The sequence below is a fragment of the Miscanthus floridulus genome, chromosome 7 (genome assembly GCF_019320115.1).
Source record: "Miscanthus floridulus cultivar M001 chromosome 7, ASM1932011v1, whole genome shotgun sequence".
Classification (NCBI taxonomy): domain Eukaryota; kingdom Viridiplantae; phylum Streptophyta; class Magnoliopsida; order Poales; family Poaceae; genus Miscanthus; species Miscanthus floridulus.
In genome coordinates this window covers 26,811,520-26,829,062 of record NC_089586.1, presented here as the reverse complement: position 1 = coordinate 26,829,062, position 17,543 = coordinate 26,811,520, and the positions used below count along the sequence as shown (strand labels likewise).

Below are 17,543 nucleotides of genomic sequence, written 5' to 3'. Positions count from 1 at the left end.
TAGAATTTTTTATAGATTATTCACCCCCCTCTAGCCATTAGGACCTTTCAGCCGCCCTGGCCCCGCCTGTTGGTGCGCATGGACATGGGGGGCCACCACGCCCGCTTTGCTTCTTGTGTGCGCGGGGATCGTTGTGCCCACTTCCAGCGTCTGCTCATAGAACACTTGCAATATAAATCATTTGATGCAACATATGTCCGAAACAGATAAAATATTTATAACATACTCTTGCAACATATGTGTATGACCACTGCAACATATACAACATTCAGATAAAACACATGAAACATACGTTTGAAACAACTGAAACATTTGAGACATACAGTTGCAACATGCGTGCATAGCCAGTGCAACATATGCAACATTCAGATAGAATAGTTGCAACATACGTTTGGAACAGCTGAAACATTTAAAACATACACTTGCAACATATGCAATGTCAGATCTACTTTTGTAATATCTACATGAAAAATATGCAACATGCCTATAAAATGCATGAAACATATGGTTGCAACATGCGCTCATCTTGTTGTTGCCTTCCAATGAAGGCTCGTTGATGCTGCCGGGGAGTGCAGCGTGAGGCGCGGCCGGCGGGCGACGTGAGGCACCGAGCAAGCTCCAAATAGTCCAGTGGCAATGGGCTTGTCCAATTTGTCAGTACATACGGAGCTGTGGGTGTGTGTTTTCTTCGCTGGCCTACATATGGAGCCACGCCACGCCGCGCCACGCCCATGCGTCTGGTATCATCCGAGCTGCGCACGGTTTCCAGCCAGTGGGATCATTTATTAATTTTTCTCCTGTGGACTGTGGCGGCCACAGAAGATCCTGCCGGCAGGTACAGGTACAGGTACACAGGTAGGCTGGAGGACTTGCCACTTTGCACAGGGCGGATCGATCGAGCTCGCTGCCCCTATTTAGCGCGCACTCTGCTCACGCATTTTTTTCCTGCCCACTAGTTGTCGCACTAGTTGTCGCGCTGCTTGGTTTCTTTCCGAAGGCTAAACCCACCCGGCCGGCTCGCTCGTCTCCATCGCCCACCCCCCCTCCAGGCCTCCGCCTCCCGCTCCGTCGTCGTCCCCGCCGCCCGTAGCGGTGTCGATTGCGGCCGGTCCCAAGAGGAGGATGGGGAGCCTGGCGTCCGAGAGGAAGGTGGTCGGGTGGGCCGCCAGGGAGGCCACCGGACACCTCTCCCCCTACACCTACACCCTCAGGTACGCCGCGCCGCCGCCGTCTCTAGATCGCTCGTGTTCATCCCCTCCTCTCGTCCTCTTCATATCTGTCGGACTGTCTCCGTTCCTTGTGCAAACACGAAAATGGATCCAGGAGGGAGGGTGACGGTTGGTTTCGATCTGCGTCTTCAGTAGTTCTCCGAGATGGATCGGCCGGGAGGAAGAAGAACAGAATATCTGATTGATGTTTTTGATGAAAAATAAAAAATAAACTTGGATATATTTTCAATCCACATGCAACGATAGATGATTATTAGGAGTACGTACGTAGCGCCGGCAGGTTTTAATTTGGGGAGAATGCTGAATTGCTGATGCGTATTCTGATCCATATATACGAGTAACTGATTCGTCAATGCTAGTATTTACGGAGTACACTCCCTTAATTACGCGTGATTTGCTCTTCTCTTGATACATTGCTCTACTAAGCTAGCTTAGCAACCATGTCATGTTTTTGTTCACGCGTAGGCTATATGCTTGCTCCTCAACAAGAGCATGCACATCATACCTGGTCCAGCTCTAGCTAGTGCACATGCATGCCAACAAGCTAGCAGGTTGAGCGAGAGTACACGGTACACCCACGCACGCTTCTCCTCATCTATGGGCGGGCGTGTTTGGTTGGCAGCCGCTGTTCGCCACGCCACGGCTCCGGCAGCCACAGGACCATGGCTAGCGTTTGGTTCCGTGCCAACTCCATCACGCCATGGACTGCGGCGGCCACAAGGTGTGCGGCTGGTGTTTGGTTCCCAATTAAATTGTGGCTGCCACAACTGTCTCCAGTACAAAAGCACGCCAAACCTGTGGCGGCCAAATACACCGCCTAACCTTCGGCGTCGCCTTCGTTTGCATGGTGGCGAACCACAGCCTGAAGAGCTAAAGTTCGGCGACGCCACACATGACATGGCAACTTGTAGCCGGCAACCAAACACGCCCTATAATGTATTTTGTTTCGAACCATTAATTTGGACCCTGCACTGCACGTCAGTTTGACGACGTTTCGTACAGATCCAGTAGCCAACGTGTTGTGGAGACTTATCGTCGTACTAGCAGGTACAATACCAGACCTAATTCCTGAAATGGTGATACTACCTACAACCTACTGATACTAGCAGGTACAACTGTGGTGCAATAATTTGAAAGCATCCATCGCCTGCATAACTTTTATTATTGCTTCGAGAGAACTCTCTAGTAGTGCTTTCTCATGTCATCAACTACTAGTACTATATATATGATACTCTTATCTAACTGTGGCTGTTCTTGCATAATTCTATATGCTGCTGGTCTTCTGCAAGAATAAACTAACACTCGCCTCTTCTCATATGGGAATGTGTTGTGGTGACAACAACAACAACAACAGGAGCACAGGCCCTGAAGATGTGGTGGTGAAGGTGCTCTACTGTGGGATCTGCCACACGGACATCCACCAGGCCAAGAACCACCTCGGGGCTTCGAAGTATCCCATGGTCCCTGGGTGAGCAGAAACACATGCATCCCCTAGCGATTTTATTTTTCAGCAGCTTGGGATCGAGTAATATATACTCCGTACGTATATGGTTCACAATAAACCGAATTTTGCAGTATTCTATTATTCAATTTGTTTGAAAAGTATAAAGGAGTAGGACAGAAATATATATAGTGACATGCGGTTTCAGCATTTTTTCATGAGGAAATTACACATGCAGACAAATTTAGGTATGTCTATCTGATTGACCTGCATAGATTGGTAGATATTAGGAGTGCACATTTGGTAATAACCACAAGCGTCAGCATCTCAGTCCAGAGCTATTCTCAGGTTTACAGGTGGCACATACCACACTAATACTCTTTGTTCACGTAGTTGGTTGCCAATTACTGCCATTCATCAGTTTACGAGATTATTTGAAGCACAAGATCGAGTTTGCTGTCTAATTTCTACAGGCTAAAATAATCATGATGTTCTTTTCATGATAGCTAAAGAGCTGAAGAAATGAGTAGTAAAGCAAACCCCACCGCCAGGCCTATATACCTTTTGTTTTCTGACATGTTTGCGAGTGAAAAAAACAAACATAAACTTTTCCTGACCAACCACTCCACGACTGCGAACTGATAACGTTGCGAAAAATGCACACTAGCTATCATGGGGTTGGTTTGCTAATGTCGTGTCTGAAACTTTTGCAGGCACGAGGTGGTCGGTGAGGTTGTGGAGGTCGGGCCCGAGGTGACCAAGTACGGCGTCGGCGACGTGATAGGCGTCGGGGTGATCGTCGGGTGCTGCCGCGAGTGCAGCCCCTGCAAGGCCAACGTTGAGCAGTACTGCAACAAGAAGATCTGGTCCTACAACGACGTTTACACTGATGGCCGGCCCACGCAGGGCGGCTTCGCCTCCACCATGGTCGTCGACCAGAAGTGAGTTCTTGAAACTGAAAACTAATCACCAAATTCAGCGTTGTCTTGCCTGCAGTGTTCTAGATATAACTTCTTGTTTTTTTTAAAAAAAAAAGTTGGTCTGAACAAAGCAAGAAATAGTTGAGCTTCAGTTTGAACTTTTGTGAAGTGTGGATGGTGATGTCCAATCCTTCTAGAAAAGGCGGATGGGAGTATATGGGTATGGGAAAAAATTATCATCGGGAAAGTCCATTATCGTCCAGCTGCAACTGAAAGTCGGGGTATGGATGCCTTGTGGTGACCAGGCAAGAGTGTAATGTGAAAAGTAGGATTTGATGTGCTTTACTGGCTCATCTTTGTCAAGTTGAGCCATCACCACAGAAGCTGAATCCTCACCTACTCTTGTCTGAAGATTGGTCATCAAAACCATCACTGGTTGTTGGGAGAAATGGGGATAACTTGTTAAGTAATCTGCTGCTCCCTGTGTGAACACATGACAGGAGCAGATGATGTCGAAAAGGCTCCCTGCTGTGGTACTGTAGCCACAGCAGGGGCAGGCACCGAATGGCTCTCCTGCCACACTGTAGTCACAGCAGGGGCAAGCGTCAAAGTCAGCCTTGCTGTCACATCTAATCACTGTAGCAGCATGGTAGCCTGACATGTCTGTGTACTAGGATTAGATGGGTAGAGTTGTATATATAGTTTGCCACTGCAACTCAGTAAAGGGAGCGAGTTCAGTTTGCCATCTCCTCTGCAGAGCTTCGGCCAACGCCGGTGCTTGTGCTGTTAGTGTGTGTACTCTGTTCTCCCTTCCTTCTTCTATCTCTAGCCATAGTATGTGGTCGCCAATGATAGTGTCGTGGTCGGCAACGCAGGCGAGTAGTCGGCTCAACCGTGCCGAAGATCCAAGGGGCCAACAAGTGGCATTGGAGTCGTATAAGCGCCGTCGTCGGACTAACCGCTGGAGATGACGAACAGTTTGGAGATGGGCGACAACAGCGGAGCTGCTTTGGCTGCCCAGCCACGACAGCAGCACTAGTTGGTCGACGCTGACTCGCATCAACTATGACGAGCGGTCGGTGACCATGAAGGTCAAGCTCAGAGCCCGATGGCTCTGAAATGCTATTGACAAGGACACCGAAAATGAAGAAGACGACATGTCAGCGTTGAAGGTTATCCTCGCTACTGTGCCAGCGGAGTACAGGGAGCCGTTGGGGGCAAAGAGCTCTGCTAAGGAGGCGTGGGAGGCCATTGCGGCGATGCACGTCGGTTTCGACCACGCAAAGAAGGCGACAACTCAACTGCTGAAGCAGGAGTATGCCAACCTCAAGTTCAAGGATGATGACGCGGTGGAGGATTTCTCCATCCGCCTGCATACGCTCATCAGCAAACTAAGGAGCCACGGCGTCACCATTGATGAAGAAGAGGCGGTCTCCAAGTACCTCCACTCCATGCCAGCGAAGTACATCCAGATTACTCTCTCCACAGAGATGATGCTGGATTTGTCCACCCTCACCATTGAGGATATGACAGGTCGTTTGCGGGCGGTGAACGAGCGCATGGAGCAGGCCACAACAACGAAGGATAGCGGCAAGCTGCTGCTGACAGGAGGAGTGGGCTGCCTAGAGGAACTCTGGGGAAGCCTCCTCCAGTCATGGTGGCGATGGTAAGTGTCGCGGCAAGGCTTCTTCAGAGAAGAAGAAGGTCGGACCCCAACGCTTGTCGATGCTGCGGGAAGATGAGTCATTGGGCAAAGGAGTGCCCAAACCACAAGCAGAAGAAGAAGGTTGAGGCTCATCTGGCGTAGGCTGATGATGATGATCAGGCCACTCTCCTGATGATGATGTTCTGTGCACTACACGACATTGAGGCCAAGGAGAAGGGAAAGGTGATGGCGATGGAAGGGCCTAGGCAGGCTCTGAAGGCTGTCAACCTCGATGAACCGTACACCCGAGTCCACCTCAGACGTGTGGGCGACGGACAGGAGCAGCGGTGGTACCTAGACTCCGGCGTCAGCAACCACATGATGAGCTTTAAAGAAGCCTTCTCCGAGCTCAACGACGACGTGACCGACACGGTGAAGTTTGGTGATGGCTCAAGGGTGGTGATCTGAGGGTGCTGCACCATTATCTTCAGGTGCCAGAACGGCGAGCATCGCACGCTAACAGATGTATATTATATCCCACAGCTGTGATCAAGCATCATCAGCATTGGCCAACTAGATGAGCATAACAGCGAGGTACTGATCAAGGACAGCGTCCTTAGAATCAAGGACCGGGAGCAGCGCCTTCTTTCTAAGGTGAAGAGGTCCCAGAACTAGTTGTACCTGCTCGACTTGAAGGTGGAGCAGCCGGTGTGTCTGGTAGCACGGCACACCGATGAGCTGTGGCTGTGGCATGCCTGGTTCACCCATCTCAGCTTCGACGCGCTCGGTCTGCTAGAGAAGATGGTTCGAGGGCTGCCCCACATCAAGCACGTAGGCGAGTTGTGTGACAGCTCCCTGTCCGGGAAGTAGAGGAGGCTGTCATTCCCAAAAGCGGCCAAGTATCATGCGGTGGACGCTCTCGAGCTCATCCACGGCGATCTCTACGGGCCAATCACGCTAGCCACAAACGGTGGTCGGCGGTACTTCCTCCTGCTCGTGGATGATTACAGTCGCTATATGTGGCTGCAACTCCTGACGAGCAAGGACGAGGTGGCGGAGGCGGTCAAGAAGTTCAAGGCACGCGCGGAGGCGGAGAGCGACAAGAAGCTACGCGTGCTGAGAACTGATCGTGGTGGCGAATTCACTTCGGTGGAGTTCGTTGTGTACTGCGCGGATCAGGGTGTGGTGTGACACCATACCGCGCCGTACTCACCATAGCAGAATGGTGTGGTGGAGCGACGAAACAAGACAGTGGTCGGCATGGCTTGATCCATGATGAAGGCCAAGAGCATGCCGGCAATGTTCTGGGGTGAGGCGGTGACCATGGCTGTGTTCATCCTCAACCACGCGCCCACCAAGGCCCTGAAGGGTAAGACGTCGTTCGAGGCTTGGCATGGACGCAAGCCGAATGTGTCCTTTCTCCAGACATTCGACTGCATCGGCCACGTCAAGAAGACGAAGCCGGTCCTCACCAAACTAGAGGACAGAAGCACACCAATGGTGTTTCTGGGCTACACAGAAGGTACCAAGGCGTACTGGCTCTACGACCCATGCGGAGACAAGGTGTTTATCTCACGCGACGTCATATTCGATGAGAAGGCGGCTTGAGACTAGAACAGTCTAGGCACGGGGGAAGCTGGCGGCTTCACCAACACCTTTATCGTCGAGCACTTGGTCATCCACGATGGTGGAGATGCTGGAGAGGAGGTGTCGATCACTCCAGCAACAGAGCCGAGCACTCCTGAGGCGGTGCCGAGCACTCCTAGAGGAGTGCTGAGCACTCTAGGAGTGGTGTCGAATGGTCCTGCAGTAGTACCAACTACTCTAGGACGGGTGTTGAACGCTCCCGTAGTAGAGCCGAGAGGTCTCGCAATGGTGCCGACCACTTCAAGACTAGTGCCAACCACTCTCGCAGTGGTACCGACCACAATAGGAGTGGTGACGAGCGGTCTAGGAGTAGTGCCGAGCACTGTAGCCAGGGTGTTGAGCACTCCAGGTGCTGTGCAGACCACTCCGACAGAACAGGAAACTCCATCGACGCCGATCGAGTTTACCTCACCTCTAAGAAACATCATAGAGTTCGTGGATGTTTTTCACAACGGTGAGGAGGTGCGGTTCTGTAGGTTGGATGACATCATCGGCGACACAGGGTCCTCAGGTCTGGCGGGTCAGCTGCTTAATGACCCAGAGCTTCTTCTCATCAGTGCAGAGGAACCACCCACGTTCGCGCTGGCCGAGCGCGATGCAAATTGGCGATGGGTGATGCTGGAGGAGATGAACGCGATCGAGAAAAATGAGACTTGGGAGCTCGTCGATCCACCTCTAGGATGCCGTCCGATCGGCTTGAAGTGGGTGTACAAGGTCAAGCAGGATGAGCATGGCACCATTGTCAAGCACAAGGCGTGCCTCGTCGCCCAAGGCCTTTTCAGCGTGAGGGCATCGACTTTGAGAAAGTCTTTGCGTCGGTAGCACGCATGGAGTCTGTTTGACTGCTTTTGGCTTTGGTAGCAGCGAAGGATTGACGTGTCCATCACCTGGACATAAAATCAGCCTTCCTCAATGGTGAGCTGGCGGAGACGGTCTTCGTCAGTCAACCTCTGGGTTTCGCCGTCAAGGGAGCAGAGCACAGGGTGCTCCGATTGCACAAGGCGCTCTACGAGCTGCGATAGGCCCTACGAGTGTGGAACGCTAAGCTTGACGCCACACTAGGCGAGTTTGGGTTCACGCGGTACGCAACCAAGCACGTGCTCTACACGCGACGACGGGGGAAGAAGGAGCTTATTGTCGGCATGTATGTGGACGACTTGATCGTTACTAGCGCGCGTGCGGAGGACATCAACAGGTTCAAGCGTGAGATGGTGGCTCATTTTCGAATGAGCGATATCGGCGCGCTCTCCTACTACCTCGGCATCGAGGTGAGACAGGAGAAGGAGGCGCTCACGCTCGGTCAGAGCGCGTATGCCTCGAAGCTGTTGGAGCGGAGTGGCATGGCTGAGTGCAAGCCGTGCGTGACTCAGATGAAGGAGCGACTGAAGCTGACGAAGACTAGTACCGCGGTGAAGGTAGATGCAACACTCTATCGGAGCATCGTTGGCGGTCTGCGCTATCTAGTGCACACGAGACTGAACATTGTGTTCGTCGTGGGCTACGTCAGCCGCTTCATGGAGGATCCCCGAGAGGATCACTGGGCTGCGGTGAAGCGACTGATGTGCTACGTCAAGGGGATGGTGGATCAGGGGATCGTCTTTCCCAAGACCGACGGTAGTAGGCTGTAGCTCACTTTATTCAACGATGCAGACAAGGCAGGGGACATCGATGGACGGCGGAGCACCTCTGGCGTGCTCGTCTTCTTCGGATCGTCTCCAATCTCATGGTTGTCGCTGAAACAGAAGGTGGTGGCACTGTGCACATGCGAGGCAGAGTACGTGGCGGCGGCCACAACGACGTGCCAAGCTTTGTGGCTGCGCCGGCTGCTGGGAGAGTTGACCGGTGTGGAAGCTCACCCACCAGCACTGATGGTGGACAACCAGCCCGCCATCGCCCTCGCGAAGAATTCGGTTCTCCATGACCGGAGCAAGCACATCGACGTCAAGTTTCACTTCCTTAGGGACTGTATCGGTGGATGACATATCGTCGTCGAGTTCGTTGAAATTGGCGGCAACTCACGGACGTCCTCACCAAGCCGCTCGGCCGTCTTCGGTTCATGAAGCTGAAGGAGATGATCGATATGGAAGGGGTTCAAGGGTTAGCAGCAGGATTAGGGGAAGAATTATTATGTAATCTGCTGCTCATATGTGTGAACGCACGGTAGAAGCAGGCGACGCCGAAAAGGTTCCCTGTTGTGGTACTGTAGCCACAACAGGGGCAGGCGCCGAACGGCTTTCCTGCTGTATTGTAGCCACAGCAGGGGCAGGCGCCAAAGTCAGCCCTGCTGTTACATCTAGTTATTGTAGCAGTATGGTAGCCTGACATGTCTGGCCATATTCGGCTTACCCCATATTCGGTTTGTTCGGCTTATTTTTTCAGCCAGAACTGTGTTTTTCTCTCACAACAATTCAGCCGGAACAATGTTTTTCAGCCAGTTTCAGCCAAGTTCAAACCAGCGAACGGAGCCTCTGTGTACTAGGATTAGATGGGTAGAGTTGTATATATAGTTTGCCACTACAACTCAGTAAAGAGAGCAAGTTCAGTTTGCCATCTCCTCTGTAGAGCTTCGATCAACGCTGATGCTTGTACTGTGAGTGTGTGTGCTCTGTTTTCTCTCCTTTCTTCTACCTCTAACCATAGTGTATGGTCGTCAACAATAGTATCGTGATCGGCAACGCAAGCGAGTGATCGGCTCACCCGTACCGGAGATCAAGAACCAACGTAACTTTCTCCGTCGTTTGATCCCAAACTTGCCTGCCACTTTAGTGTACTGTCTTTTTCAGTCAGTGGGCAAATCGCAGTACCTAATCCAACAACTCTTTGAGATAGCGATTGCTTGTTTTTAAAAAAAATGGGATATATGTGTGAATTATGATAGAACAGTAACTCTTCAAGCAATTTTCTTTGGTGCTAGTCAAATCTACAACAACAAAAAATGGCAACCTCCTCGGTAACTCAAATTTAGGTTCCTATTTTATTCTTATTATTTAAAAAATAACCACCTAGCATAGTTTTTCCTAGGTTGATCTCATTTTTAACATTTCTTGGTAACAATATTGCAAAAGGCTATAGAGTTCAGAATTTTTTTACAGTTGATAACTAATGCATTTTCTACCAGGTTTGTGGTGAAGATCCCGGCGGGTCTGGCGCCGGAGCAAGCGGCGCCGCTGTTGTGCGCGGGCGTGACGGTGTACAGCCCGCTGAAGGCCTTTGGGCTGACGACCCCGGGCCTCCGTGGCGGCATCCTGGGCCTGGGCGGCGTGGGCCACATGGGCGTGAAGGTGGCCAAGGCCATGGGCCACCACGTGACGGTGATCAGCTCGTCGTCCAAGAAGCGCGCGGAGGCGATGGACCACCTGGGCGCGGACGCGTACCTGGTGAGCTCGGACGCGGCGGCCATGGCGGCGGCCGCCGACTCGCTGGACTACATCATCGACACGGTGCCCGTGCACCACCCGCTGGAACCCTACCTGGCGCTGCTGAAGCTGGACGGCAAGCACGTGCTGCTGGGCGTCATCGCCGAGCCCCTCAGCTTCGTGTCGCCCATGGTGATGCTGGGGCGGAAGGCCATCACGGGGAGCTTCATCGGCAGCATCGACGAGACCGCCGAGGTGCTCCAGTTCTGCGTCGACAAGGGGCTCACCTCCCAGATCGAGGTGGTCAAGATGGGGTACGTGAACGAGGCGCTGGAGCGGCTGGAGCGCAACGACGTCCGCTACCGCTTCGTCGTCGACGTCGCCGGCAGCAACGTCGAGGAGGCGGCGGCCGATGCGCCGAGCAACTGACGGCGCCGCGTCGTTGAGCCGTGAGGGGAGGCTGTGTGCCCCGCGTGCAGTGCAACGTTCGTTCGTGTCGAGGCTGCGTGCTCTTCTGCTTCCTTTATTTAGTTTGTGGGCTTGTCGCGTTCTTGCCGTTATGTTCTGGGCTTTCAGATGAGTTGATGGATGGTCTGTTTAAATGTCATCAGGCTGAATAACTATGTGTAGTACGTATTATACTGGGAGTACGCCAGGATGTGGTGTGGTGTTACCATCATTTCAGTTTTGCCCAAGTGTTTCTGGTGCTGCGTGTGTGCTAACCTTTTTCAGACGTTTGCCCAAAGTGTCGCTGCATCTCCTACACTGGGCTGGACCGCCGATGGAAGTAGACTAGGCCTACTACTACTACCACCACCACCTTAGTGCACGATTCGGACACTCCGTACTGGGCCTCGTTTACCAGGCTCGAACAAAAGTTTGGTCCCAGAGTTTCGAAGCCCAGTGTAATCAAAACCAGGCCCATGTTCCAACTCGGTCCTGCCTCCGTTAGAGAGACAGACTGGCGAAAAGGCTCATCGTGCCATCGGCTCACCGGTCACCGCCGCCGTGCGCCCGTGCCCCCTGCCCTGGTTGTGCAGAGCGCTTTGCAGCCAGTCGCTCGCCGCTCGTGGGCGTGGGCATGGGCATGCACAGTGCACGCGCGCGCCACCCATCCTTTGCACAGTCAGGCCGCTCCATCTTTACTGTTCTGCGCGAGGGTATTAAGGTGCACAGGCTGACAGGCCGGCCCAGAACAGCTGGCTGCCACCGCTGGCGTCCGTCCGCGTCCTCTGTCCTTGTTGCCTTTCACATTTGCTGCGCCGTCTCGTGTTTGTTGGCTGTTGCTAGTAGCGATCGATCACTCATTGCCACTGGCCCCCGTCCTGCACTCACTTGGCTCTGTGCGCTTGGGTTTATAACCCAGAATGTGCTACTTTTTCAGGTACCAAACAATATTTTTCTCTCGCAACAAATTAGTGTTACGAATCAGCCACAGCAGCGATAAGTACTTCCGAACGCAGATTGTAAGCCAGTTCATAACTCAACTCTGCTGATGACTCTAATAGTACACTCGGTTCAACGGCTTGTAGCTCTAGCTTTACACGGTGCCACCGCTCACAGACACACGTTTGGAACGCAATAATTTATCGATTTTTATCGAGTTCAATCATCGCATGATCCAATATCTCAATGAAGGGCGCTTTGAGGATTCATCAGAGCTGCTGATGTGAAGTGAAGGGAAACAGAGCTGCCGTTCTGTATCCCGGCTCGGATCCGCCATTTTGTTGCGTTGCGCTCGCGCTCGTGACTCGCAGTACAGCAAAGTGGAAACTGGAACAGCGGAAGAGACGTTCCAGATCGGTTTCGGGCGGCGTATTGCCATCGGGCGGATCAGCGCAATCACATCCCCTTTCTGAGCAAGCCGCGGCAACACACCCGAGTATAAAAATGGCAGGCTCGATGATTATTTGCCAACCTCCGTTTCCGCTTCCGGCTTACATCGCCGCCGCTCTGTTTCCTTCTGAACTCAGAGCGGCAGCCGCCGACGAATAAACAACGCGAGCTCCTCTCCTAAATACAAGAACCACTAGCAGTAGTAGTAGTCTACCCTAGCGCTGCTACACAGGACGGGACGGGATCTTAGTTAACACAATGCTTCGCATTGATTCGTTCTGATTTGGTTTGGTTTGGGGGTTCTTCTACGGCCGTGTAACAACGCCGACGCGCTCCGCGGCGGCGCGCATGACGCCCTCCACCAGCTGCGGCATGCACGCCTCGCCCACGGCGCCGGGCCCGCATCCGGCGCGGAGGCCCGCGCCGGACATGTACTTGCGCACCTCGGCGCGGATCATCTCCTGCATCGCGGCCACCAGCTCGCCGCTGAACGGGTACGACGACGACGACGACGACGACGACTGAGACGGAGCCGCCGCCGCCGGCGGCGAACGAAGGGCGGCGGGTGGAGGAGGAGACTGTGGCGACGGGGAGCGCGAGGGGGAGAGCTCCTGGAAGTGGCTCCGCGCGCTGTCGTGGTGGAACCCCGACGAAGCCTGCTGGTCCAGCCCCGGAAGCGAGAGGGAGAGCGACGTGAGCGGGTCCTCGTCTGCAGTTGCTGGCGGGGGCGGAGGAGGAGGGCGCACGTCCGCGGCGCAGCTGATGGCGTCGAAGCCGCCGGCGCGCGGTACGGGGCGGAACACCTGCGCCACGGCGCCGCCGCTGCAGCCGTGGCTGAGGTCGCTGCGATCCGACGCCGTCGGGCTCTCCGGGCCAGCAGGGCTCGCCCGCTTGCACGGCCGCTCCTCGGCGTCGCTGGAGGTCGCCGTGGCGGTGGCGGTGGCGAGCTTCCGCTTGAGCGACGAGTTCCAGTGGTTCTTGACGGCGTTGTCGGTGCGGCCCGGGAGGAGGCGCGCGATGGCGGCCCAGCGGTTGCCGAGCCGCGCGTGCGCGGCCAGGATCGCGGCGTCCTCCTCGGGCGTGAAGGGGCGGCGCTCCACCTGCGGCGACAGCTGGTTGCACCACCGCAGCCGGCACGACTTCCCCGACCGCCCCGGGATGCCGCGCCCGATCGCCGTCCAGTTCCGCGCGCCGTGGCGCTCCACGAGCCGCCGCAGCGCCTCGTCCTCCTCGGGGCTCCAGGGCCCCTTTATCCTGTCGCACTCCGACGACTCCACTCCCATCGCTGGCTGTGCTGGAAACACACACACGGCACGGATGGATTAGCCTGCTGCTGCCGCTGGCACTGGCAATGGCAGTGTGAGATGAGATTGGCTCGATTGGGACGTCTCGATCGGTGGCTGGAGGAAGGGGGAAGGCGAGGCGGTGCGTTATATAGCCCGGAGAGACGGGAAGGGTGACCGGGAGCGGCCGGTGGCTCGTCACTGGGGTACAGCTGGCGAGGTGCCACCTAATGCTCGGGGCTCGCGTAGTTTCCGGACGTCTCGATGGCAGGTGGGGTCCGGAACGTCTGGGCTCCACGTGGCGGTGGGAGCGCAGGGGACGACGGGTGAGAAGCGGCGGGACCGAGGCCGTTTGGCTGGTAATCATGGGGTCCCCGGACGGTTTGAATTTTGAATTGTTGGTTTATTTCCGTGGTTCCGTACCGACAATACCCCGGGAGGAGAACGTTAAAGGGAAAATTGTGTCCTCCAAATAGTTCAATTGCAATTTTGCTTCTGCTTTTTTAACTTTGTATTTTGACTCCTGCTATTTTAAAATGAATGATCCGTTTGCTCCTGCTTTAGACATCCATCAGATGAACATGGATTAAACAAATTAAAAAATATATAAATCTGAAAAGCAAAGGCGAAATGATCACAAAGCCCTCTATCCTTATCGCCTCATCCAAAACAGAAGCACGTGTCGCCTCATCCCAAGCCCCGTACGCGACTGCATCCGATTGCGGGCTTCTGGCGACGGAAGAACCAGCGGGGCAGGGCTGCCTCCTGGGCGCGGCGGCTGCATCGGCAGGGCGCTGGCTTCCTCTAGGCGGCCATGGGGAGGTCACGGCGCCCTCCCGCAGGTCTCGCGTGCGCGCGCCGGGCGGCAGCGGCGCCCTCCCGCGGGGCTCCGGTGGCGCCCGACCGCACGTCGCGGCATCGCCCGCCACATGCCACAACGAGCATGAGTAGCGAGCGCACCAGCAGAGCAAGCGTGGGGGATGTCGGCTTGCCACGGATCCGTCGGTGCCGCCATGCCAGCCTCCAAGCAACACCGTTGCAGCGCTGCGTGCCGAGGCAGGGACGCGCGACGGTGATTCGGCGAGCTCCATGGATTCCTGCGTCCGCCAGGTCCTAAAGGAAGAAACAAAGAAGCATGACCGGAAATCTGGAAGCAGCAGCCTGGCTTCAGTACAAACGGAGTCACCGTAGCCTGGAATCTCGCATCTATGTAGTATGAGACTTGAATACACAATCTCGTCACTTGTATGCTCAATAATGTATATACAAGACTCAATCTCCTCTCTATTTTGTTCAATGAGAATACAAATTGTGTCGATATGCTGCTTATGAGGCTGGGTTAGAACTGACCTGAAAAAACTGACCCAAAATTTCGGTTAGAACCGAGCGCCCAGGCCTAGTCATAATGCTATCAAAATACAGCTAAGGCTTTGCCAAAATTTTGAATATTTTTTGGGATATTAAATCTGAATTGAAATAGTTGCAAGTTGGGCCAAATATATTTGATCAAATATAAATATCTAATTCTCAAATCAGGGGTAAAATCACAAATAGGCATAACAGACAGGGACAAAATCACACGGGCATTTCTGGGGGTGATCGGCTGATCCACTTACGGCTGATTTCGGATGATTCAATAGTGTTCTGTGAGAGAGAATAAGCTGAAATAAACTGAAAGAAGCTGGAAGTAGTTCAGCCGAATAGGGACAAAGTGGTGCTTCGTTTCAAAACAAAGAGATAAATTCACAAAGTAAAAAAAACAAGAATAAAATCACAATTTCAATACGAAGCAAGGATAAAAATGCAAGAGCCCCAACTTGAAAAATGACCAACGAAAATGGGGCTGAAACAAATACGAATTTCAAAGATCTTGTGTAGATCCGGCTTGTACGCAAGCGTCCAAACAAATACGATTTTGGAGGTTTAATTTAACCAAACTAACAAAGGAACGGACAAATCCTAGTATTTACATGTGGAAGGTGAAACAGTCCATGTTGCTTACCCACTAGAGTTCTTTCGTTGCACTGGGCGGCAGTAATTTTCGTCTGCAGAACGTTCGTAGAACCTTTTTTTTAACTCGGAAGGTTCGTATTGTTGCGTTTTATATGAGCACGAAAATGACGCAAAACAAAAAAAGATCTGAGGCAGAGCGGCAGGGGTGTGGCGCCGTGGTCCCGGTGCCCGCCCGGGGGACGCTCCCTCCAACGAAACCCATCCATCGGTCCATCCCCCTTGGAGCTGGAATCAACAAATCATGCAAGCTGAGCGCAGAGCGGCACGGTGTGTACCCGACCCGCGGCCCATCCCGCCGAATTAATGAGTCGCCCGTGTCGCGCCCGTCCCCGTCCGCCCTCCCCCTCCATCCCCCAAGCTCCCGCCCGCGCGCCCGTACATGTGTACTAGCCGGACAGTACGACCGCTGTGCGTGCGCGATGGTTTGGGTGGGGGGCTCCGGCGACCGCACCGACGGGACCCGCTCCGCTGCTGACAGCTCGGGCGACGCGACGCCCGGTCCCGCAGGGCAGCGAGGGAGGCGCGGTGGACAGACATCGGAGGAAGGCGACAGGGGGAGGGCGCGGCGGTTTGCTGGTGGTGGGGCCCAAGGGCCAGGCTGGAGCGCAATCTCTCGGCGGGTGGGGCGCGCGGGACAATAAAAACCGGCGCGATTTCGTGGAGGGAGGGTGGGCGATGCGGCCGCTTATAAGCTGCATTTTTTTTCAAGGAACAGTATTTTTATTCCGTTCCAAATTAGTCGATAGTATTTTTATCGTTTATTAGACCAATCTCAATGGGAGTTTCATAGAAATTTATGGGCATTAAATATGCTGACATAGCATTGTACTAATAAAGAGAGAAATGATGAAAGCTTCATAGGAGTAGAGAGAGTTTTGTAAACATAAAACTCTTCTGCTCTGTTTTCAAAATATAAGTGTGTTGGAAACAGAGCCATAAAACCTCCACTGAGAGTGACCTTAGGGACTGTGGCCACAGCTCAGCACCCGAGCCCGCGTGTGCGATTGCAATGAAACCCACACGCTGTCGTGTCGAGAGGCCTTGGCCCCGGCGGATACGCGAGACGGCTCCACGTATCGTATCGCGTATGAACGGGCGAACGGCCCCAGCGCGTCGCGCGACACGACGACGGCCCTCGAACACCTCAATGAAAGCGGGACGGAAAAAAAAGGACAGCGGAAAGAAGTCAGAGGCGGCGGCAGGCAACGCTACTACGAGTGTTTCTACACATGCCGTAACAAAGCTAAACGAAGCCGATCAATCGAGTTGGAACCTACACCGTGGCCGTTGAGCTCCTAGTTTGACGGTCGGTGCCAGACTAGCGTCCTATTCGTTTACGTTAGTTTGACTTATAAGTCATGGTTGAAAGTACTGTTGGCTGGTTTGGTTAGTTTGGTGTGATATGAGAGAAAAATATTGTTTATTGGTTGATAAACCATAACTTATAAACCAAATACAACCAAACGAATAAGCCGTTGAATGAAAGAATGCCCATAATACTAAAATGAAGAAGAATACCTCACCGATAAGAAATAGAGCAAGGCAAGCCGCATCTGCATCAGGAACGAGAGAGAGGGGGGTAGGGCGGGGGACGTGGTGGATGTGGATCTGGGGAGGCGCAGGGCCAGCCTGGCTGCCGCGTCTTCGACGGCCTCCCACCGCACCGACACCGGCGGGTACTGTACCATGCTGCGGATGATGCGGTGCGGCCGAGAGAGAGAGATCCCGTTGCAAACTTGTTTGCACATCAATAGAATAGAGGAGGAGGCAGATCCATCCACCTCCACGGCGACCACCGGACCAGACCAACCAACCACCCCACCCGTTTCAGTTACGCGCGCAGCTTCGTTGCAACTTCCTTCCCTCCCGATCTCTGCCTGGGTGGGGGCCCACCGCCCCAATCGTTGTTGTTTGTTTATCGCCTGGCTCCGTTTGTTTGGGAGAATTTATACAAATACAGAGGAATTTGTGAGAAGAAGACACTGTTTTGGAAGAAAAAAAGAAGCGAATTAAGCCGATGGCCCCATTCGTCCTTAAACCTGGCTTGATCCGCTTCTTTTTTTTTATCCGGAACGATATTTTTCTCTCAAAAATTCCTTTAAATTTATCTAGATTTCTCTAAAATTCCTTCTGACGAACGAGACCATCTCCTTTTTCCAGCCAGGCGATAAAC

General features: G+C 53.6%; 2 protein-coding genes across 2 annotated transcripts; one reads left to right on the top strand and one right to left on the bottom strand.

Annotated features, from left to right (window-relative positions):
* Positions 1-953: 953 nt before the first annotated feature.
* Positions 954-10,933, top strand: LOC136466752 (probable cinnamyl alcohol dehydrogenase). Its single transcript, XM_066465254.1, has 4 exons — positions 954-1,211; positions 2,584-2,697; positions 3,384-3,611; positions 10,001-10,933. The coding sequence occupies exons 1-4, from the start codon at positions 1,123-1,125 to the stop codon at positions 10,665-10,667; spliced, it is 1,098 nt and encodes a 365-aa protein (XP_066321351.1). The 5' UTR covers positions 954-1,122; the 3' UTR covers positions 10,668-10,933.
* Positions 10,934-12,121: 1,188 nt separating this feature from the next.
* On the bottom strand, positions 12,122-14,339 carry LOC136466753 (transcription factor MYB77-like). Its single transcript, XM_066465255.1, has one exon. The coding sequence runs from the start codon at positions 13,355-13,357 to the stop codon at positions 12,380-12,382; it is 978 nt and encodes a 325-aa protein (XP_066321352.1). The 5' UTR covers positions 13,358-14,339; the 3' UTR covers positions 12,122-12,379.
* Positions 14,340-17,543: the final 3,204 nt, after the last annotated feature.

Excerpts from the sequence above, each read along its gene's own strand:
- LOC136466753 (XM_066465255.1), bottom strand. The coding sequence starts at position 13,357 with ATGGGAGTGGAGTCGTCGGAGTGCGACAGGATAAAGGGGCCCTGGAGC.
- LOC136466752 (XM_066465254.1), top strand. The coding sequence starts at position 1,123 with ATGGGGAGCCTGGCGTCCGAGAGGAAGGTGGTCGGGTGGGCCGCCAGG. Across the intron at positions 2,698-3,383 it reads AAGTATCCCATGGTCCCTGG|GCACGAGGTGGTCGGTGAGG; the intron begins GTGAGCAGAAAC and ends AAACTTTTGCAG. Across the intron at positions 3,612-10,000 it reads ACCATGGTCGTCGACCAGAA|GTTTGTGGTGAAGATCCCGG; the intron begins GTGAGTTCTTGA and ends ATTTTCTACCAG.